At 42.3% G+C, this 24,310-nt stretch overlaps 1 protein-coding gene across 9 annotated transcripts in view; it reads left to right on the top strand.

Annotated features, from left to right (window-relative positions):
• The window catches only part of TRAK1 (trafficking kinesin protein 1), a 480,308-nt gene extending 456,870 nt beyond the window's left edge, over nucleotides 1–23,438 (top strand). For all 9 annotated transcript variants that reach the window (XM_086941750.1, XM_086941749.1, XM_086941747.1 and 6 more), the window contains one exon: nucleotides 16,587–23,438. In XM_086941750.1, the coding sequence (XP_086797876.1) occupies nucleotides 16,587–17,382 (796 nt within the window). In that variant the 3' untranslated portion in view covers nucleotides 17,383–23,438. The remainder of the gene's footprint in view (nucleotides 1–16,586) is intronic.
• The last annotated feature ends 872 nt before the right edge of the window (nucleotides 23,439–24,310 follow it).

The raw sequence follows: 24,310 nt of genomic DNA, 5'->3' as shown, positions 1-24,310 counted from the left end.
CCTTCTGGAACTTGTTTTATGCAAGAAATGATTGCCAAAATGTTGAAAACAAAACAAATCACCATAATTAGCAGATACTAAATACAAATCTTCAGCATCAAAGGCAGCATAATATTTCAAATCAGAAAATAATGACTCTACGGCCTGAACATCCCAATCATCAGAACGTATGTTTTGTTTCACCACATCCCCCATGTTCACTCTGAGTACATTAGGGACATTAACCACTTCAGTGGGGCCATGGATTTGAAATTTAACTGCATCCCGAAAAATGGCAGCTTCAAGCTCTGTGATGTGTGGTTCTATTTTGGTTTCGATAGATCTTTGTATGTTATGTGTCCGAGTCACTGAGCAGCTGAGCAACATTTTGGGGTAGGGAGTTGCATTTAATTCTTGGCCTCTGAAAAAAAGTTTCATTCACCACCGAGAAATATAATTTCAAATTCATATCTCACTGGAGAATGCAGCACGGGGTATTGACCCCAGATAATTAAATGTACCTTTTACTCTCTACTGAAATAGTGCAAGGCTTCTTTGGCTTCCGGTAGGACAATTGTAGTACTCTTACTTTCGTGGCCTAATTGTTGACCTAGAATAAAATTATGCCCATGCTTATAAAAATCAAACAACTTTTGCTAACAACTTCTTTAAACTTGTCGACACACGACTAATAAAAAGCGTGCATTTACAATTGCACACAGCTTGATTTGGCCAATGCTGCCATCTAGTGGCGACATTAATGAAATAGCACGAGCAAAACGCGCACATTGAAAAGGGTAAATATGTGTTTTTAATGTCTCATAATTTATGCCAGGCTGTGTGCTTCCTCTCAGGATCGGCATATGAAACAATGGCCCAACCCGTAATCGATTTTAGGCTCAATCAATCAGTACTCACAGTTCATCATTTTTAAGACTGGATAGGTGTTTAAAGTTATTCACCTCTTGTAGATTTTATCAAAACAACTTAGGAATGCATCCACCTTGGAAAATTCATTTGTTCAAAGAATATATTTATTCAAAAAATATATATATTAGGAGTTTTTCTATATTACTCCAACACAGCGAAGAAAATTCATATGTACATTACTATACACTTTTTAAATAACGAACGGTAGCAAAGAGAGCAACGTGCTTCTATACAGGTGCCAGAAAAATAGAGAAAAATAGTGATTTTGATAGAAAGGGTGTAAGCCTCAACAGAATAGTGACATAGGGTTATTTATAAGATTGAAAAAAACACAGTGCTGTACAAAGGGCAGCAAAATTATGTACATAAGGCCACTAATTGCTTATTTAACTTTTAACATTTATACATTCTTTTACTGGCATGTATAATGTTTAGAAAGATAGTGGTCCTGTTTTGGGGGAGTTTTGCGTCGACGTTTCGACCCGTCTGGTGGTACTAGGGTAGCTGGGGACCTCGACCTGCGGGTCTTCCTCAGGACGTATGTGGCACAAAAAGACTCCGTACCGTGGTTATTAAAGCTGTGGGCCTACAATGAATTACAAAGGGCAATATTTAGGTGGGTGCGTAAAATATAAGTTGATGAAGAGGCGGCCTCGACCTCAAGTTACTTCCTTACCCAAAATTTCTTTGTTGGGATGATCAAAGAACCTCCTACTCGTGGATAACTGAAGGGTCACCGTCTCGCTCCTTCAGTACCTGGGGAGGGGTATTATGTGTCAATCCTTCACATAGTTTAGGTATCTATTGAGTTAATACCTCAAATGTCATTAACAAAGGCTTACCAAGCAGTGGTCGTGGGCCTTCCACCAAGATTGTTCAGTAGTGGGTGTCAACAGTAACATATACGATTAAATCCGTTACTGTAAGGAAACATATGAATGCAGATATTTAGAAGGGGGTACACTCCGTGTATTCGTCTGTATTAATGGCGAATAGCGGATTGGTTCATACCTTTTTTTTGTCCGTGTGCTGGCATCTTGATAATTCTAGGTGTAATTCAATGGAAGCGCCAGAGTTCCTGCAGAGAACATGCAGAATGCGACCTTGTATTATGTGGTTTAAAAAGAAGGTACAGCGTGTTCGTAAATTCATGGTCTGATTTACATAATATTTACCTTGGGGGATGGCGGCTTCCACTTAAGGATTGTTACCAAACAGACGTTCTCAACCGGCAATCAATGACACTGTGTGGGGACATGAAAGAGTGGACATGTCAGACCCGGGTGTCGTGATCTCTCAGCCTCATAGTCATTCGTTTAGTTATGGGAACGGGTTTAACAGGGGAAGAATTTCCTTACCGGGAGTGTTGCGTTCCTGGCGGCGACTACTCGAGTCAAGGGGCCTCGTAACGCGATGACGTCATATGGGCGTTATAAGCATTTGAAAAAACATCGACATAGAGAGAGGACTAAGTGAAACTCTCAGTCGAAACTTGGGAAAGTATAGGCACAGAAAAAGGACTTGATGTAGTCATGGCAACAGTGTTTACCATGAAATTGCTGGGTATGGGCAACCATGAATAATACTCAGGACATATTAGTTTCATTTACTGTTGGTGGTTGCACTTTGAAAGATAAATGCGCATCGAGCAAGGGCTTCTAGATGAACGATTCTAAGAAATTTTAATTAAAACAGGCACCGGGAATGCACAGTGCGGGGGTAATGTAGTATCCCACACAACAGTCAATTCGGGTGCATCATCTGTTGTTTAGAACAGCTACCTGTTTACTGATTTCTTCGTATTCGTTAAGTCCCCGTTTTATAGTGTCGAATAGATGGATAAAACGGCACTCACGTAGGCTCAATACATGACTGAAGTCCCCTCCTCTAGGATTAGGTGTTACCTTTTCCAAGACACACCATTTGAGGCTATCTGGTGTATGTTCAAATTTTGTGAAATGTTCCACAAGCGGTGCCCCCTGAGTTTTACATTTGATGCGACTTACATGTTGCAATATGCGACACTTTACTTTTTGTATGGTTTGCCCAATGTAAACAAAACCGCAAGGGCATGTGATCGCATAAATAACCCCACTTGAATTACAGTTACTGTGTTCTTTTAGCACATGTGTGTGATTGTTATGTTTGAAACATTTGATTTCTTCAGTCAATGGGCATGCTTTACAATTCCCACATTTCACATGGCCCTTCACTGGTGGGATCCCCCATAAGACAGTTTGACTAGGTGGATTTTTGCTGGGCAGGAGAGCTTTTACTACATAATCTCTTATATTTTTCGCCTTCTTAAAGGCATGTAGTGGCAATGGAGCATTGTCAATTTCATCTGCAATCATATGCCAGTGCTGATTAATTATTTTTTTGATCTTATTACTCTTTGTCGAGTATGTGGTAACACATACTATCCGGTCCTCTTTTTGTTTCTGATTATTTCTCACTTCCAAAAGATGTTCCCTATGATTGTACCAGGCACGCTTGCGTGCCTGTTTTAGAAGTCTAATCGGGTAGCCTCTGTCTACTAGCCGGGATAGGAGACCCGCTGACTCATTGAAGAAGTCCTCCTTCCTGGTGCAGTTCCTCCGCAACCTCAGGAACTGTCCAAAGGGAAGGTTGTCCCTGAGATTGCGAGGGTGGTGGCTGCTATACCGGAGTAAGGTGTTCCGTTCACTACTCTTACGGTATAGGCCAGTGTACAACACACCTTGGTCTGCATTGATTGTAATGTCCAAAAAATTGATTTTTGATTTATCAAATTCTACGGTAAATTGAATGTCCGTGGACCGTGTGTTAAGCCACTCATGGAACGAAGTCAATGCCTCTGCGTTACCATTCCATACAATTAAAACGTCATCTATGTACCGTCGCCATAGACCTATATGGTTTAGGTACGGGTTGACATCATTGAGGACATTGGCTTGTTCGAAGGCATCCATAAAGATTATGGCCAAATTGGGAGCAAAGCTTGCCCCCATTGCCACTCCCTTAGTCTGGACGTAGTACTTGTTAAGAAAGATGAAGAAATTTTTTGTCATTGCCAATGTTAAAAGTTCTATGATAAATTTTGTAGGAACCCGATGGGGCGCCGGACGTGAGTTTAGGACATGCTCAATAACTATCAAAGCCTGCTTTTGCGGAATATTTGTGTATAAGGATTGGATGTCCATTGTGGCAAGTAGGCTTGTTCTTGGGTCATATGAACGTCCATCTAGGAGCAAGATGGTTTGCATCGTATCCTTAAGATACGTACTTGTCTCCTCTGCTAAAGGTTTCAGGAATGTGTCGATGTACTTACAGAGTGGCTCCAAGAGGGAGCCACAACCTGAAATTATCGGTCTGCCAGGTGGATTCTGCATTCTTTTATGAATTTTTGGCAGAGTGTAAATGGTTGGTGTTCTGGGGTGTTTGTTATTGAGATATTCATACTCAAGTTTATTGATAAAACCCAACTCTAATCCTTGTGTGGTGATAGAATTAATTTTCTTTGTTATTTCCTTTGTCGGGTCCCCTCTTAGTTTTACATAGTTGCCTTCAACTTCTAACTGGGCCAGGATTTCACTTGTGTATTGATCATAATTTTGTACGACAATGGCTCCGCCCTTGTCGGCTGGTTTAATTACTATATTGGCATTCTCTTTTAGCGTGGTGAGTGCTATTTTTTCTGCCTTACTAATGTTGTATTTAACATATTGTCTCTCTGATATGGTGCTCTCGACATCTCTCAATACAAGTTGTTCAAAGGCCAAGATTTTGAGATTTTGAGATGACATTTGAGGTATTAACTCAATAGATACCTAAACTATGTGAAGGATTGACACATAATACCCCTCCCCAGGTACTGAAGGAGCGAGACGGTGACCCTTCAGTTATCCACGAGTAGGAGGTTCTTTGATCATCCCAACAAAGAAATTTTGGGTAAGGAAGTAACTTGAGGTCGAGGCCGCCTCTTCATCAACTTATATTTTACGCACCCACCTAAATATTGCCCTTTGTAATTCATTGTAGGCCCACAGCTTTAATAACCACGGTACGGAGTCTTTTTGTGCCACATACGTCCTGAGGAAGACCCGCAGGTCGAGGTCCCCAGCTACCCTAGTACCACCAGACGGGTCGAAACGTCGACGCAAAACTCCCCCAAAACAGGACCACTATCTTTCTAAACATTATACATGCCAGTAAAAGAATGTATAAATGTTAAAAGTTAAATAAGCAATTAGTGGCCTTATGTACATAATTTTGCTGCCCTTTGTACAGCACTGTGTTTTTTTCAATCTTATAAATAACCCTATGTCACTATTCTGTTGAGGCTTACACCCTTTCTATCAAAATCACTATTTTTCTCTATTTTTCTGGCACCTGTATAGAAGCACGTTGCTCTCTTTGCTACCGTTCGTTATTTAAAAAGTGTATAGTAATGTACATATGAATTTTCTTCGCTGTGTTGGAGTAATATAGAAAAACTCCTAATATATATATTTTTTGAATAAATATATTCTTTGAACAAATGAATTTTCCAAGGTGGATGCATTCCTAAGTTGTTTTGATAAAATCTACAAGAGGTGAATAACTTTAAACACCTATCCAGTCTTAAAAATGATGAACTGTGAGTACTGATTGATTGAGCCTAAAATCGATTACGGGTTGGGCCATTGTTTCATATGCCAATATTGACTACCCAGGTCCAAAGAACCGTTTTGGGTTACCCCATTTTTTATAATGGTCCTCTCAGGATCGGACTTCTCATTCTCACTGAAAGCATCGAGTCATTCCCGATAGAGTAATACATCACAGGCTGCTGGTGAATTTTAATTTTGAAAGTGGTGGTGTGTAAATTTCTACCTGCATGCAAAAAGCATGTTTTAAAGGCATGGGTATGACGAATGACATGGCATATCATTTTAAGGTTGAATCTATTGATTTGTGTTTGTGACTATACATCCTGAGGTGGGCATTCCCTCCTTGAAAACGAAAGGAAGCATTTAATCGCTCTTCTTACACTCACCCCCGCCCTCTTGATGTCCCGTCCCATGGCTAATGAATTTGTTTTTACCCCGCATCACCAGTATCTTGCCCTACAACAAGTTGCGTTCTTTTTCCGTTATTTTAAAGCAAGGCTCGAACTCTGTTTGGGCAAGTTCGCCACCTATTGCCATTCAAATACGTTGGCGCTGGAGCCATAGTTTGTTGAGTTTCTGTGCGCTCCTATTTAAGTCGTAGGCTATCCTTTTTGTGACCTAAAAGAGCCTACAATCTCTGGGTTCAGTGCGCAAAGGGAGACGCTGTATCCTTGTACACGGGGAGAGTATCACTTGTTTGGTGTCTAAAAGAAAACGCGAAGTTCTTTTTCCAGCGTTTGGATGCGAAGCGTCCATACCGCCCACTGCAATTCTTGAGATAAGAGATTTGTGGGCATCCATCTATTTTCCTCCCAATTTTCTGAGTTTTAAAATCATTCCAAAAGTTACCCAGTTTCTGGCATGTCCACGAAAAATGAGTAAGGGAACCAAGCGCCCCCACCTTCTTTCTCCCCCTCTCTCTCTCTCTCTCTCTCTCACTCACACACACACACACACACAAAGTTTCTCTCTCCAAAATAGATTACATTTTGTGTAATCAGGTCTTTAAGTGGGCCGGGTCTCACCGGGTCTGAGTACCAGCAGATTTTTTAAGGGGGCCTCGAAACAGGTCTCTATCGGGCTCTGTTTTGTGCCTGGTACAGGCGGTCCGTTTTTTTTTCCGGACCGAAGTGACAGCAGGCACAACGATGTGAGCGATGTAGGGGAAGGAAAATCCTTTAAAGAGTCATTTTTTTCCGGATTTCCCTTCTCTTTTTGAAACTCAGGAGCAACAACATTGTCGTGTCGTCACCAGGGCTTTTAGTGGAAGTTTTTTCAATATTATATACTTGCCGTAGTTGCTGCTTATTTATCTTATGCAACTGGCAACCATTGACAAAACCAACAGTCCTGATTTGTAGGTATGATGTGACTTCTATCATATATCTAGGCTCAATGACAGGAACTGCAATATACAAGTCTGGTGGCACATTGTGCTAAACACAGATTTTTAGCTGAAGTGTTTTAAGCTACGCCCTTAATTACACTGACCACACCCCCTTGTGTTTCCATCCCACCTAAAGCACTGGGTGTAATAACATCTATATAGCTGCTCGGATGTGTTATACCGTCTGTATAGGGTCTAGTGTAGCATCTCTCTTCCCTGTACGTGATGGGTAAAGTTGTTCGTTCTCGTGTGTCCTCCCATTGTTTGTGGTCGCCACTAGTATTGAGATCTTTCTCCCACTGTTTTTTTTATATGCATATGACGTGCACATGTATTAATAAGTACACGGGCATTTGATACGAGGTGCATGGTGGGGTTGAGTGTTTGACTAGAGGTGCGTAAACCATACAATTCATCTGAAGAGGTGAGCCGAGCCCAGGGTCGGCGTGGCTCTGAGAGCCGAAGTACTAGCCGAGCCCGAAAAAAAGCATGAGAATGAATTCAAAGGGCCCCTGCATTGGCACTGGCATCCAATGGCAGCCCCCTTTCCAAACAAAAAATGCAGGCCATTCGTTCAAGTTTTAAAAGTCTGCATAGGACCCACATCTGGGTTGGATTGGGATCAAAAATGGTCCTGGGCACCCCAAAAACACAATGGTTCGATGTTTTTAAGTGGTATGAAAAAGTGGAGGGGGTCCTATAAAAGAGTGGCCAAAAAAGTGTAACTGATTTATTTCCAAGAAGCATTGTCTATGTAATTAAGGATGTTCAAGCAGGTGAACCAAAGCCCTGTGCCTGACCAGTATTTGTAGAGCTGGCTGTGTGTTTTGTGTTATTGCAGTCCGATAGTGTTACCAAGTTCTCCATTACAAGGTGAGCAGAAAATGATTAAAACAACATCAACTAGTCAAGCTGCAATTAGAGAGGGGGCAGTAATCTATGCTCCGTTTAACCCTTATGTCAGGGTATCAAAGTCCCAGCAGAAAAACATGTTACCAAAAAGCCTCAGAATCCCCATCGCCTGAGAGAGGTCTTGACGCTTGTGACTGCAGTTAACATCATTATAACACTGCCAGTATGGGGGACTGAACCGAACCAGGGACATTTTTATGACCATCATGCAGCAAGTGCATTAACCTACTGGGCTGCCAGTGTAGCTGTAAAGATCCCTCAAGCATATGTTTACTTTTAACATTTGTTTCCGTAGCCTCCCTGAGATAAGCGCAAACATTGTCAGCACGCATCCTTGTGCATGGATAAGTTCACACTGGTGAACCCCATCTGAACTTCAGTGAGGAGATACCAGCACGATCAGCCTATAGCTGTAGGGAGAGGGCACACCTCGTCTGGGTGCCGCTTGCAGAGCTCTCCAGTTTCCCTGGCCAGTGCATGAATAGAGCAAACACAAGGAGATGATGGACGGAGCGCTGAAAATTTTCAGACCCTCACCCCCAGTCACAGACCTAGGTTGAATCCATCATCGTTCTTTAACTCACTTTGCCACCCCAGTTCAGACATGGCCATATGCAAATCAGTCTTGACCCTGTGCCTCCTGGGAACAGTCCAGCCCGAACTGCCAAGCCATGTCTTCCCTGGAATGGAAAAAAGCATCCTGGGACCGGTTTCTGGCTAACAGCAGAGCCTAAAGCTGCGCTGCTCATCACCTCCTGCCCACCAGCGCCAACAGCGAGGGTGGCTGTCAGGCAAAGCGCACTGCCAGCCTCCAGTGGTGGCGATAATGGCCTTTCTTACCTACACTCCAGCGAAGGACACTTCCACTCAGGCCCTCTGTCCACTCTGTATACATCAATGTGCCCATGGCCGGCCCAAGGCAGTTTCTTGCACCAATGGGCCAGCAGGCCTGATGCTCCGAGAACGCCATATAAAGTTATATAAAGTTATCTGCATTCATTTGAACATGGCCATTCTGTTTGATAACTTTACTTCTCTTACCGAGATTCGAATGCGTGACCTACGGGTCTCGTATATAGAAGCCGCGCTCGCTTATCATACAGTTTCTTTTTTCCTAGTTCAATAAGTAAATGTTTATTTAAGTTATGACCAGGGGGACGCTCCAAGTTAGGTGGTGTCACCGGAAGTGATGTCACAACAGGAAGTGACGTCACAAAATGTAGTTCCCTCCAATTAACAAAGGTTACAAGGCGATGGGGGCAGGTTCAAAGGGCAAAGCAGAATGTTTACGTTGGAATTAGTCACAATATTGACACTCGAAGGATCGGGGAAATTAAAGCTGTGCTTGTTCGGTGCGTATTTATTGCCCACAGTAAATTTGCTGGTCTCCGTCTGAACTGCGTGAATACATACTGACTTTTTCTGATATTCGGCCACTAGCGCCCGTTTGTCATACTGAGCTGCTCCATCAACGTGAAACAACTTTAAAGAGCTCTGTTCGCCCTCTCTCAACAATAGCAGCTGAGGTTTGGTGAGTTCTGAGCGAGCGCGCAGGTGCAGACTCTGGTACCGGCTCCATCTTTTGGGCAGGGGGGACAGTGTCCACCCGGTAAAAACCCGGTAAAATAAGTGGGGGGACGCCGTCCAGCCGCGTGGTACCCCGACTCGTGCCCTGGTTATAACCATCAAGCACATGGCAGTGGAGTAATAAGAACTGCTGCGGCCCCCTGCTGAGGGTTTCCACAAATTCATTGGTTTTCTGCTGATTCAGGGGCCCCCGTGAAGCGCTGGAGGCCCATAGAGGGGCCCTCCTGTGCCGCAGGGCCCTGCGTTTTGCCCCTAGCAAATACATCCCACATCTTTTCGAAGCCTCTTTTTGCAAATAGTTTTCGGAGTTATAACCTTGCTTTTCAATGAAAGTTAGACATATGACTTTATTTATTTAACGTTAGTTCATGCTTTCTGCACTTTTCTAAGGGTGTGTCTGGGAACACCTTGCATGAGTACCACTTGAGCTTGGCTCACTCCGCATTGATTGTAAAATAATAACAAGCATTTGCAGTGCAATAGGTCTCTCATTAGTGAAACTTTGAGCAATTAGCGTTGCAAATGATGATGTTTGTTAGCCTTTTTTTGTCAAAAAATATCCTAGCAGTAGCGTAAGTAAACAAGAGTTGCCATGTCATAGCGCTTTAAATTTTTTAAAACTTTAAGACTCATTGCAGAGCGGCTACATGGATAACAAATATTGACATAGCCAATAGATCTTGTATAGGCGAGACCTACTGGATTTTCCAATGCTTGTTTACCTTTCCTCCACTTCTCCCAGTCTTTTTGGATGATTTTGTGAGGGCAAAAAGCACTACACAATACGTGACATCATATCAACATTGGGTGGTCGACTTTGTCCTGGTTCCAGAGCACAAATCAATCCTTCTCTTGAGTTTCCATGTGGGACTGGATGGCTGAGAACAGCTCTGTGACTGGAATGCAAAGGACCCTGATTAAGTAGTTTGTGAACATAATTATCCTGTGTGGACAGTAATGTACATGGAAAAATATGATCTAGTTGTATGATTAATGTGTAACCAGGTGGCCAGCGTTCTCATTCCATCATCCATACTGACACAAATTGTGTGATCCTCTGCAGCTAGTTTACATCTGGCTATCTCATATTGCTTCATTGTCAGATGCGTGATGCTCAAATCACCAAACCAAAAACCTTGTACTGAAAACCTTGCGGGGGTCATCATTTTCCCTCATAAATCCATGCTTACAACAAGTGAAGTGTAAAAGCAAAAATCACCCTTTCAGAACATCTAACATACACATGGAACAACTTGAACGCCCTGTGCCACCGATTTGTGATGTGCTAAAAAGTGGGATGCTTTGATGCAGGTTAAACCACCACAGATTTGTTAGTCTCATTCCGTGATTTATTGTGGAAAAAAGACTACAGCTACAAGAATGCTGCTCGGTTGATGACTTTGGATTCTGCAAACCTTGGTTTTCAGCATTGATAAAAAAAACTTCTGAGGCTGTTAAGATCCTTTTATCTTCTTGAAACTCACACTAGCGTGTTAACATGTACCAAACATAAAAAACAACTGCAGTGTGCTGTTAGAATTGCACTCATACGGACAACACACTAATGTTTTTGTACAGCACCTTATGTTTAATATATGGTTGTTATAATAAGGACAATCTGCAAATCAGTCGCCCCATCAGTGAGCTATTTCAGCATGCTATCAGATGGTTCAAATAAATGCAAACTAAACAAAGAACTCCAGCCGGACATGACACAATGTGAACCTCTGGCTCCACACCAGGATAAAGTATTATATAATATATTAAATGTCGTCTGTATATATCGCCAAGGGGCCAAACGGTGAACGCTGTGATTTGCAAACACCCGTTGACCTAATAGTATATGTATGTATACATTGAGTGGGGCAGACAGTATCCATCATACTCTAAGCGTGCTTGGCAGCCTCTAGCAGAAACATCTAAACACTTGTAGTAGGGAGGCTCGGCTCTTCCCTCCTCACAGTCCCCGGCCCCTCCTGCTTCCTGCTCACCGTGTGTGGGCAGGTGAACAAATCCAGGTGCTCTTCAAGCAGCTACAAAATTGACATTGTCTTTAATGAGCACGATCACTCACTGTACTCACAGAACAACAAAGCCCCCAACAGGAACACAGTGAGGCTGGTCTATTGTGTGTGCATGACACTACGGAAGAAACAAGTAACAAAAAAGCAAGCTATGGGCTAGCAGTAGGGAACGCGAAGGAATCCGACGCGTGACTTCTATGTGCAGTGTTTCCTAACAGAGCACGGCAGAAGCAGGGGTAAGCAAAAGCTCCATTTCCTATTCTAAAACAAGTTTTCGTGTCAGAAAAAAACCCAGCTGAACTGAGTAAGCATTGTTTAATTAACTAGCAGCCTGGCGAATATGGGTTCCCTTAGTACAATACAGAATTCTAAGTGGTATTGCAATATGCACAGCTACTAATCTCCAGATGAAAAACATAAGTAAAACAAGTGATTGTAACCGGAGCCAATGGTTGTTGGCGTGAAGCAGCCGGTGAGAGTAGGCTGGGCTTTGACTGACGTGAATTCCAAGAAGGGAGGAGGAGCCATTTTGAAATGGGTCAGTAGGAACCATGAACGTTGGATGGCCAAACAAAATAAACAGTGAGTGAAATTGTCTGGGCATCAACCAAGCACCAAAAAAGGCAGAGCAATGGAAAGCATTCGACCAATTTATTTATTTATTTATTTTTGAGATTTAAAAAGCGCTCAAATACCCGAGGGTGTCTCGGTTCTGTGGACAACGGCATCTGCTAGTGAACAAAGTTATTGGTTGTGTAGCCAGTCTTGGTCATTTTTCTGAAATTTAGCAACGAATGACAGGATCTTATATGTAGTGGAAGAGAGTTCCACAGTCCAGTAGCCGAAGCAACAAAGCGCTTGTCACCCCATGTGGCAGTCTTGACGCAAGGGACCTTCATCAACAATGCATTGGCCGAACGAAGAGCTCTATTCGAAGTGTAAATAGCTAGCTCTTTTAAGAGAAATTGAGGTCCACAGTTGCGTGTGGCCTTGAAGGCAATGCATAATGTCTTGGACTTGATTAGTTTTTTTACCGACAGCTAGTGATACTGTTTAAGAACAGGAGAGATTGACTTGAACTTAGGAGTTCTGGATAGCATCCTGGCTGCGGCATTCTGGACCATTTGTAATTTTTGAATAACCTTGTTTTGTGCGTTTACAAGTAGTCTATTGCAATAGTCTATAGAAGACAAGACTAGAGTGCTGACCAGAGTTTTACCAGCATTCAAGGGGAGGAATGGTAAGATTTTTTTTATCATTCGCAATTTGTAAAAGGAGGCGGATACTTCTGAGATGGCGTGTTGTACAAAAGTCAATTTATCGTTAAAGATGACACCTAAATTCTTACTTTAGTCACTGGTGTGGGGGGGGGGCTAGAGTGATGGGCCACCAAACGTGAGACCAAGCTGGAAATAGATTGCCAATGGTCATGACCTCTGTTTTTTCAGAGTTCAATTTAAGGCAATTGCTGGCCATCCAATTACTGATAGCCAGCATGCCCTTTTGGAATTCAGCTGCCATCTTATCCCCGTTGTTGTTTATTGCCAACATCAGTTGGGTGTCGTCTGCATAGGATGTGAGGCCCATCCCGTGTGATTTGATGATTCTCGCCAAGTCCGACAAATAGATGTTAAACCGCGTCGGACTTAGCAACGATCCCTGTGGACACCACATGGGAGGGCTAGTTGGGCAAAATGGAAGGTGCCTAAGTTTACCGACTGGGGACGTTAGGTGAGAAAGGATGACAGCCGGTCCGAGCCTTAAGATGGATGCTCACTTAAGTGACATGGTCGATTAAGATGGAATGATCGACCGTGTCAAATGCAGCAGAGATCCAGCAAGATGAGGACCGCTGTCCCACCTTGGTCCAGGATAACCCTAATATCCTCTGCTGCTTTAATCAATGCTGTTTCGGTTCCGTGCCCTCTATGGAATCCGAATTGGGTATCATCCAGAAGATGATGAATTTCTATGAATTTGGAGAGCTGTACATTCATTATTGTCTCCGCAACTTTGGCTGGAAATGGTAAATTTGCTATAAGCCTATAGTTGTTAGTATTATCCAAATCTAAATTCGTTTTTTTTAATAAAGGTTTCAAGATAATCTTCTTCCAGGCAGTTGGATAGATTCCTGACTAGAACATTGCATTGAAGAAAGGGGCTATTGGTGTGGAGAATTGATTAAACACAGCAGGCGGACAAGGATCATTAGCTGAGCCTGATTTCACAGTGGATATTATTTTGATAATGTGGTCTGATGTTATGTTGTCAAACTGTGTTACTGTATGGTCAGGGACAGTATTACCAAGTTGTGGCTCCATGAGGTCGGTCTGAGATGTAAATTTAGTATATATGTTTACCTTTTCGAAATAATGGGTCGCAAGGGAATCGCATAGTTGCTGAGATGGTGTGGGAGCAGCCACATGTCTGGAGCCCGCTAATTCTGAAACTACTTGAAAGAGCTGCTTGTTGGAATTTTTCGCAGCTTCAATCTGAGCAACGTAATAGTTCCTTTTTTCCTGAGCAATTAAGCTTTTATATTTAGCTAAAGCTTCTTTATAAAGAAATTTCTCTTGCTAAGTGTATAACTTGCGCCATTGTCTTTCCCTGTTTCTGCACCGCTTATTTTGTTCCCATAGCAGTTAAGAGAACCAGGTGGCAGATGGAAATTGCCGATTTTAAAAAAAAGTTTTATTGGGTACCAACTTGTCAAATGCCTCCCTGAGCCATTTTTCATAGCTGTCTGTTGCTATATTGGGGTTTGTAGAGATCTCTGGTAAGGTGGAGAGTAGCTGGTCCTCAATCAGTTGATCATCACTACTTTTCCAGGCTCTAAAAGTCACAGGTGGTTGTTTGTACTTTTTCATGAAGAGCTTGGAATTAGTGAGGATATCAAATGTAATTTAGTAATGGTCCGTCCAGACCATTGGCAGGATATCTTTTACTTGAATTAGTTGATAATTGGAAAAAAGGCCACCTAAGATATGGTAAAGACGCCCTAATGTATAATTATCATGGAATATAATGGGACATCCTGTGCGGACTAAAGCTTGTGAAGAGAAACATTGTCTTAACAGTGTAAGAACACCATCACGGACTCATTGTTTATTAGAAGTCTTGTCAAATGTCATGTGTTCGTGTTGACATTTTATAGAGTTTTAACATGATGTTAGTTTTTCACAGCCTGCAAAAGAGCAACACTGTTAAAACTCTTAAGAAAGTGAAACACCAGTTCAGGCGCACTATCTGTTGGTCACAGATCACAATGTACAATGCTTCTGTGTTTGTGTTTCGTCAAGTTTGAACACAATTTTTGTTTCCACAGCCACATTTCATTAATAGGTGGGTTGTTCGGGCCTGAGTCGTGTTGAGCTCGAGGGTTCATGAGGCCCCTGAGTTGAGGCTGCTGGGCATTTGGCTGAAGTCGGGTTCAAACTTTTAAGGGTTCGCCCACCTCGGTTTGAATACATCTTTAAAATGTTCTGAGGGATCGTGTGGCTCTTCCTTTAATAGAGGCTTGAGATGCCCAGTGTAGGCAGCGGTGTTGCACTTTTTTAGCGATGTTGTAGCTGAGCTTGATATTTTCGAAGCCCTAAGTTTGCCCTTATCGTATAGATCGCATAGCCTGAAGCAGCCCCACTGCCTCCAGATTTGAAATTCAGAGACATTCAGACCTGGAGCGGAGAATACATTTCCAAAGAGAGGGGTCAAGGGCACAAGAAAGTGGTCAATCCCATGGCTTTCACTTGGTAATCCAACGTTTCCAAGATGGCACGTGTGACATGGGAAAGGTAGGGATCATCCATCCTCTGGTTTTTAGGGAGCCCTGGCACTTACATCAGTCTTGAAGCTAGACTGTCGCGTATATGGCACCACTACTTGTTTGTTTTGCTGCCATGCTATTCAACCATAGGGCGCAACTGGGCAGCTCCACAGTTGTGGTTATGCTTGGTCTAGCTGTGGCAGCCACCAGGTGGAGTCCCAGCGCGAGGTCTTGTTATAAATGAAAGAATTTCCGTCTTATTCGAATTGAGCTTCAGACAGTTTGTTCTCATCCAGTGAGCTACCTTGGTCATGCAGTTCATTAAGTTGGTCCTGGAAGTGGTAGTCATGTCCATCAGGGAGTGGATGAGTTTAGTGTCATCGGCGTATGAGATGATGGAGATGTCTTGAGATCGGATGATGTTGGTTAGCGGGGCATGTAGATATTGAACAGGGTGGGTTGAGTGAAGATCCCTGGGGGAGTTCGCAGTTCAGTTACTTGGATTCTGATGTGAAGGATGGCATACACATTTTTTGGGTTTTTCCCTTTATGAAAGTGTTGATCTATTGTAATGTGGGTTGTTGGATGCCCATGTTGTGGAGTCTTCTGATCAGAGCGTATAGGGAGACGGAATTGAAGCCTGTGGATAGATCGAGTAGGATGAGGGCTGCTATTTATCCGTGGTCCTAATGTTATCAGTGACTGAATGAGTGCTTTTGCAATGCTGTGGTTATTTCAGAAGCCAGATTAGTTGTTGTCCAGTAGGTGGTGGGTCTTGAGATGGGATGAGAGTTGTTTTTTGATGTCCTTCTCTATTACTTTGGCGGGGTATGGGAACAGGGATATTGGATGGAAGTTGCATAGTTGGTTTGGATCCTACGGCTTCCAACTTGATTCTCGGTCATATGTTATGACTAATATTCTACTTTGCAAAGGGTGGTTGTGAAAACCTAAATGCTTTGCTACGTTTGAGTTAAATCTTTAGCTTTTGCATAGCAGGCACATTGTCTTCCTTACCTTGAGAGGCTGCTATGTTGTTACCCGTGAGCAACAATGTTAACATTGAATTATATCATCTTCCATTGCATAGAGCAAGCGTAGAGAAGATGCACTTTGGAGGGTGCAAATAGGCTGTGCAGGGTCTGATATGCTGCAACAACAGGTTCATTGTTTGAAGGAAACAGGAAGCAGCATAACAATTGTCAGCTTTCAGAAAATCTAAAAACACAACTTGCGATTTTGCTAAAACATTTGTAATGTAGTTTTGATTTTCAGATATTGCTTTTGAATTCATTCGAGACTTTAGAGATGCTTGTCTTCATTAGGTTTGAAATGCTAATACTGACTCACTCAAACCTTTGTTTTATTTGCAGTCTCAACTCTGCACCTACTACTGCTTGTGGCAACTTTACCAATCTGAAATCTACGCCGGCGGCTACACCTTGCACTCCTCGGCGACTAAGTTTGGCTGAATCATTCACCAATCTCAGAGAGTCAACAACTACCATGAGCACATCATTGGGGCTGGTGCGGCTGCTCAAAGAACGAGGAATATCCGCAGCAGTGTATGATCCAATGAGCTGGGACCGTGCTAATAAAGGAGCAATCCTCAATCCATATGCCCCCAAGATGGCTATTATTCCCTCCACCCCTCCAAACTCACCTATGCAGACTCCGAGTTCTTCTCCTCCTGAATTCAGTTGCACCAGCCCACCTTATGACAACTTCCTGGCATCGAAACCGGCCAGCTCCATTTTGAAAGAGGTGAGAGAGAAAAAGAACATTCGAAGCAGCGAGTGCCAGACAGATGTGTCTGTTTCCAACCTTAATTTGGTGGACAAAGTGAAGAAGTTTGGAATTGCCAAAGTTTCTGGACCAGCACAAGCGAATACCATTGTGAGTCGGCAAGGGCCTATGCTCTGTGGGATACCTGGGCCGGTGAAGGCACTTGTGCCCACAGGCCTGGCTCAAGAAGGCATGGCCCTTCCTTGCCCAGTTGTAACACATGCCATTGGAGGTCTTCAGTTGAACACGGGCATCCGTCGGAATCGCAGTTTTCCCACCATGGTGGGGTCTAGCATGCAAATGAAAGGACCTGCTACTCTCACTTCAGAAATACTCATGGGTGCAAAGCTACCCAAGCAAACTAGTTTACCACCTGGTCCATGACTGGTCTTTTAGGACCCTTGCTTCCCTCCCTTCGCCTTCCATCTGACTCTTATGATCTCCTCCTTGTGTTTGACAAATCAATTCTGTGCCTCATGGGAGATGGTGTAAACTTTGTATATGTATGTAAATACGTTCCAGATAAATTGTAACTAACTTGAATATTTTACTGACTGAAAGGAGAGTGGGAAATGCTTGCACACTGCATTTGGTCTAAAGGGATTTCACATTCTAAACTTTTTGAAAGTTTGTTTTTATAGTAAAAATGATGCACTGAAAAGCAAATACTATTCGGTCAATCGGACACTAATTTTGTGATTATTGGCGACATTTGAAATTAAAGTTAGCCTGTGTTAACGAAGGGATCATGGCCTTGTTCAGGCGTCCCTGGACACGACATCGCCGTTCTTGTTATGCATAGCTTGTTTGTGCACTGCCATATCCACTGTAGAGAACCTGTGGCTTTACACTGAAAGACAATTAGGTTCTAGGTAATTTCAGTGAATCAGCCATACCTGCTGCCTGTGTCCTTTTACCAGTAACACGTATTGAATTCTGTTTCGTGCAATAAGATGGCATAACTTTTAACCTTGTTCTTGAGCAGATAGGCACAATATCTGTCAGGTAAGGGAATGTACTTCAAACCCATTTAATTTGCACATACCAATTCGTAGCGCAGTTATTACATGCATACACTGGATTGCTGAAAAGGATGTTTTGAGTATACTGCGTTATATCAATGTATAGCGACAAATGCCTTCCAAAGTATTCTTTGCAGAAAGCATTTTCATGCTTTAAATGTATCATAACAATGCATTTCTTAAACTAAAGGTACACCACTATGTAGCGATGTAAACACTGTAAAAGATTGTATGCGGCGATGACGAGTTATGTGCTTCATGTACATCTGCTAGGTGGGAATTACAATATTTAGTGACAGTCTGGCTTACAAATAAATCAAGACGAATGCATTCACGTTTTGCTCCACAAGGTTTTTAAAAAACTTAAATATGGGCCCAGCACACTACTGCCCTTGCCTTTAATTTTTAGCTTATTCATTTGAATTGCCTTACTGTTAGCGCTTGTTACACAGAGCAGTCATCACCACACTGAACCACGTTCGTTTAATATGGGAAGGTTTGTGGGTTTACCGCGAGTGTTAGATTAGTATTCTGGCTGAGATTTCTAACTGTATTCATTATGTTGTTTTAATTATTAACATTATTTATTGAACACTGTTAAAAGCAAGTAGTAGAGGGGGGAGTTTGTAGCTGGGTGGATGCACAAAAGCCTATACCACACAGTCCGCTACTATTTTTTTTTTATCTCGATCCATAACTTTTTTAGAGAGATTGCCGTCAGAAGACATACATTTCATGCACTTAAGGATTAATTTGGGGTCGAAAGTTGTCAATTTTCAGAAATAGTAGTTTAATTCTGCACACTCCATAACCATGTCACGCCATCACTTGCAGGTTAAGGGCGGGTGCTAACTTGTCGGCCTTTTCTGTTCCAAAAGCTTGAGGGCCGCAGCCACCTAGATAGGGACCCGAACTAAAAGGAATTTGTGCCTTAGCAACGTTGAACACGCACGACGAGTACCTAGATTATGTTCCGGCGTTGGGTCTTCCGTGTTCCTTACACCTTGGTTATCACGCACACCCTTTTGGTACCACTGAAGAATGTCCTGTTTTTCAGCCTTGCTCTCTGTTTTACTGATGCAAGGAATGCTTTCTCTGCATTTGTTTTGCTTGTCGGCTTTCCTTGGCCCATTCTATGCCACTGAGATTCAACCTGATGTTTATAAGACTTCTGTCCACTGGCTGTGGCGTGGGCATCCAGGTTATCCTGTAAGTGCTGCTCAAAGATTACTGACGGCTTCCTTGTGGCGTCCTTTCAGTGAGTGAGTGAAACATATAGATATGCCATATATAGAAGGATGCTTGAGACCCTGAACATCAAGTAATAACCGTATAGCAGACTTGCTAACTGTAGAGCAAGAGCAGATTAATGTATGGGCACAGGTTTATTTTGTTGATGTTTGACATTTACCTTAGTAGGGCATGACCAAGATGCTGTGGGCTAATCACAACCTTTAGGGCAACTCCTCATTGTTCTGGATGTTCAATGCCAGGCTCTCCTTCCATTTAATGTAGACTGTTTAGCTATTTGATTCTTATTGGAAACCCTCAATGATCCAGTCTAACTGGTGTTGTGAGGAATCCATTCCATCAGTCCCAAGAGCAGTGGTGGTTCATTAGGAAGGAATGCATCATGGCTGTGTCTCTAAAGCAGAGGTCTGCCCACTGGTTAAGGGCGATTACCTTTGTAGGGCTCGTGATACTTCTCTGCTGCATATTATTCCTAAGTAAACACCTCTTAACTGGATTCCCTGCCCTTCAAGTGGCAGAAGAAAAGGAGAGTTAGTGGGGCAAGTCAGTAGCGGCTACTTCCTAGTAAGTGTTGAAAAAGAGGATAGAGACATCTATTCGTCTTCCATATGGTATCTTACCTGGTACTTCGTTCCTCAGAAGCCCTTGCTCTTTACCCGTCTGAGGAAAAGTAACCCCAGACAGGCAGAGCTGAATTGGTAGATGTTAATGTTCTCAATTATATTTTTAGTAGGCATTCAACCACCGGCACTGATGGTTGCTTTTCTTGCCCTCTTCCAAAGATTCCACCTTGTATTTATTAATATAGTTCACCCAGATGGAGGCAGCACAGTGTCCCCGCTCTTTTGGTCTAGTCGAAGGATTATTCTTGGGCTTACGGGACTTGTCTACTATCAAGATACTCCTGCTTTCCCGCCTATGCAGCCTGTCCCATCCTCTATCCTTTTTTCCCGGGGCCTTATGTTGACCCTTCTTCTGGGCTGATAATGCATGCCATGAGAATGGCAATGCTCAGAACCTTACCAGTGGAGACGGTGGAAGACTAGATGTTGTTAAAACATGCAACCCCTCCCACGTTGTCTTCTAGCCTTCTGGGGCTTCTCATCCCGTAAACCCTTCAGCTTCCAGATCAACAGTGCAGTTCATCACCTCACATGTCCTTCATTCTTAGGGACATTATTAAGGCGATGAGCTTCACTATGTAGGTAGATGACTACAATTTGCCTGCAGCCAAATAGCACATTTCTGAACCAGGCCATGGAAATGGCAATGGTGCTGTTGTCACAGGCAGCTTGAAATTAACCAGGTTAATTTCCAACCGTGCAGTTTTGGTTTCTTTCAGATTTGCAATGCGTCATGATGACAATCTAGGTCTCTTGTCTTATTGTACAACTAAGGCTGTGGTTGTCTGGGATCGGGTGGGAAGTTGTTCAGCTCATCTCCTTTTCATCTGGTGGCCTGGGCCATCAGGATTAGGCTAATGGGAATGGCAATAATAAGGTTCATTTAAAGAGACAACTTGCCATTTGCTAGACTAATTTAGGCACAGTTCTGTCAAAAAAAGATGAGCGTATGTAGGAAAATGCAGTACCAGTTATTTGAAACCTGCTTCAAGGAATAGCAAAAATCAAAGAAGCGTCTCTGACTAGAGAGCCTGGGCTATCTTTCCCTGAAACAAAGCATTTGTCCCTATTCTCTGTGGTATTAATCGTAACCCAGGTCTGACTTAAGTCCACTGTGCTAGAAGACATTATATACTAATGTTTTCTACTCGACTCTATCAATGTCAGTACCATCAGTATAATCTCACATTATGTAATTAGGAATTCAGATTCCATGCTTTCTGTTGGCTGACATCCCCTAAAGGTTCTCAATGTTCCATGCTCAGAAACTAATGCGAGTTCTGGGCAGAAGAGAAGAATTTAGGATCCTCAGTACACATTTCCCGCATATACAGCCAAGAACCTGTTTGAGTCCCTAAGCGTGGTAGCAAGTCCGCTACATATGTGCAATTAAAGACGTAAGGCACCTATGTGGATGGCCAATCATGCACATTTTTAGCAATACTGAGCACCCACCACTCATGTTTATGAAAGACACAATCAAGGCTGAAGACAATCTCCTCCTGTACTTTCCTATAATCCTCATTCCAGCTTTAGAAGCACATACAAACTGTTGCATTTGGGTGTGGGTCTCTAGTCATTCCTCACTAAAGCATTCAGTATACGGTTCACAACCCTAGACTTGAGAACCTTTCCCTATGTGACTCATATGATTCAAGGCCTGGCTTATCTTCCTCCAGGTGAAATCCCTTGGGATACAATATCTCTGCACCAGGCAAGCAAGACAATGTGGTTTGAGAGGACTGAGCAACTGATTGTCTCCTGGATCCAAGCTTAATTACAGAGTCCAATGTCCACAGAGGAATTAAAGCTAAGGCCCCTAGTGTCATAGCAAATACTCTGATCGTGGACTCTTGTTCTGGCAGGTTTAGATGACAAGAGGCCATGGAAATTAGTAAGGAAAGCTGTTACAATATCCTCTCCAATTTCTGAGTATTTTGCTGTCATACACCAAAAGCTGTCCACTTACAACATTAAGGATTAAGAGACAGCTCTCTTGTTGCTACTCAAAATTTGAAACAAGCAACCACTTCTCCTTTACCTGTTTTATTTCGTACTATAAATAAATCTGTACCTGGCCTGCTTGAGGGTCAAATTGGCCTACGCTAGAGCTGTTGTCTCTTAAAGGATCTCTGTATTTTCTTAGCCATTTTTGTGGCTGTTTGATTATGATTAATACCTCCACATGAAATTTACTTTTAACTTTTGAAGGAATTGGTGCTAGTAGCAAAAACATCTACCAATAGGCTCTGTATGCTTCTGTAGCTTACAGTGTTCCGCACAGATATACCGAGGTTCTCCCTAGTTCACCTTCCTTTGGACAGATGTAAATTTCAGATATTTACGTCAACCTGTTTTAGAGTTTCAAACCCATAGGTCTAAGACATGATCTGTATTTGAGGCATGTTCCTACATTCTACAGTTCCTTATCAACCCAAACAGCCCATCTGCGTCCCTAGACTGCACATGGCTTCTGTTTGTATCTTCTTGGCAGGAATGCTCTATAAGCCCCCATTTCTTTTTCTATCCTGCGTCACAGATTGATATGACATACTAGTGGCTACACTATGAAGGCGCTCAAGTCCACTGCACTAAATCAAACCATCTTCATGGGCTTTCAAAGTATGTGTCCCGGTTTCGGATGATGATAGGAAGGCAATGCAGTCAACCACACCCACACTGCCAACATTACCTTCCTTGTTGCTTGTTTTAACCTAGCACTCATTCATATGGAGGCGTATTCGGCACCTTGGACTTCTGTCCCATTCTGTATTTGAGCTTTTTTTTGCTGAAATGTTCTTCTTTTAGGCTATGAATTGTTTTGAATCCAAGGGACCCATGGTGTGGACTGAAGCGGTGAAAGCTATGGTTAAGAGTGCTGCTAGCTTCTGAAAGGGATCATAAACCAGCAATGTGGATCCATATTGATCTCTCATTTACCCCTACACCATTCCACTCCATCATACTGAGTTGTATGGGTTGCTCTCGAACTGCTAACTATTATTGGAAGTGTGTACCCTGCTGCACCTATCTGTATTTTTTCCAGACTGCTACTAAATCTTTTCACTTTCTCTTGTGCTCATGAATTGATCCGAATCACCGACCTCCTTTGACTGAAGTAAATCTTGTTTTGTTTGCACTTATGATATTTTTGGAGAAAATCCTAGCAAGACCATCAGACATAATACATTTTTCCTCAACTTGAAATGTTTTATTCAGTGTTGTCAATTCTATGTTGATGTATATACTTATTGCGAGTAATTTACATATGTTTTATCTGAATGTCAAAATAGAAATCCCAAATTTGGATTATTCCTCAGACCATTGTATTCACCATGAGAGAAAGTAAAAGCCCAATAAGAATATACATCTTAGAAATAATTGAGCAATTGCAGACATTTATAATTCCAGTGTGCGTATCTCATGCAGTAGACTCTGTATTGCCACCAAAGTATATATATATACACAAACATATATATCAACTTTAGCACATCAAATTGCTTGAAAATGAAACATCATCACCCAATAAACAAACTTGAAACCACGTGTTTTTGTATACATTTGTTTTGTTACTGCTAGTCAACAAATCAGAATAATGGATATTTTATTCACCCACAGACAGGTTCCAAAATATCACCTGCAGTAATATATGAAGTAATGATGCATGCACACAAAGAGTGAGGTAATTGCATTTATTCCAAGCACCTCAAGGCTCTCACTGAGGAGAACAAACAGAACATTCTAAACTGGTGAAATGGTCTATTATACAGAGGAGAGGGGGAAGAAAAGGTGATAGGAAAGAAAAAGTCCAAACAATATGGTTTTATTGGGGGGAGAGGCAGGTTATAGGACATCTCCCCTCGCTAGCAAACCAAACACTAGAAAGATATATCATCAGAAAGAAATCATCATCAGAAAGATGAGGCACAATCATGAGCTTTTGTTAACCAAGCCGTTTACAACAGAAACATAAATATCTTACAATAGTCCCAATTTATGTAATGCAATAATTGTTCTGCCCAAATGGCGCGTTTCTGCTTCTCTAGTCAGATTGTTTCTTTTTATTTTTTTTATAGAAACTCATACCTATCCCTGTTACTATTTATAGGTTCTTTAACACTTGGAGTGTAATTTACCAATCTGTCCATACTCCACATCTGGCTATTTTCCAGAATAATGATATTACATTTGCCAGTACACATTGGCTTGGAGAATTAACTCACTCCCCTTTCATTTGCGTTGGTCTTTTTTATTTACACACATCTCAACGCCAACATTGGCCCTTCACTCCATGGGTTTAATCATACCATCTTCTGTACTTCTTTTAGTGGTTCGTTCTTTTGTTCTCTTCACATTCTTTCATTGTACTTTAAGAAACCCTCCTCCTAACCAACTACAGTATAATTTGCTGCTCTG

Source organism: Lissotriton vulgaris, chromosome 10 (genome assembly GCF_964263255.1).
Source record: "Lissotriton vulgaris chromosome 10, aLisVul1.2, whole genome shotgun sequence".
NCBI classification, from domain to species: Eukaryota; Metazoa; Chordata; class Amphibia; order Caudata; family Salamandridae; genus Lissotriton; species Lissotriton vulgaris.
This window is presented reverse-complemented; position numbering and strand designations above follow the sequence as displayed.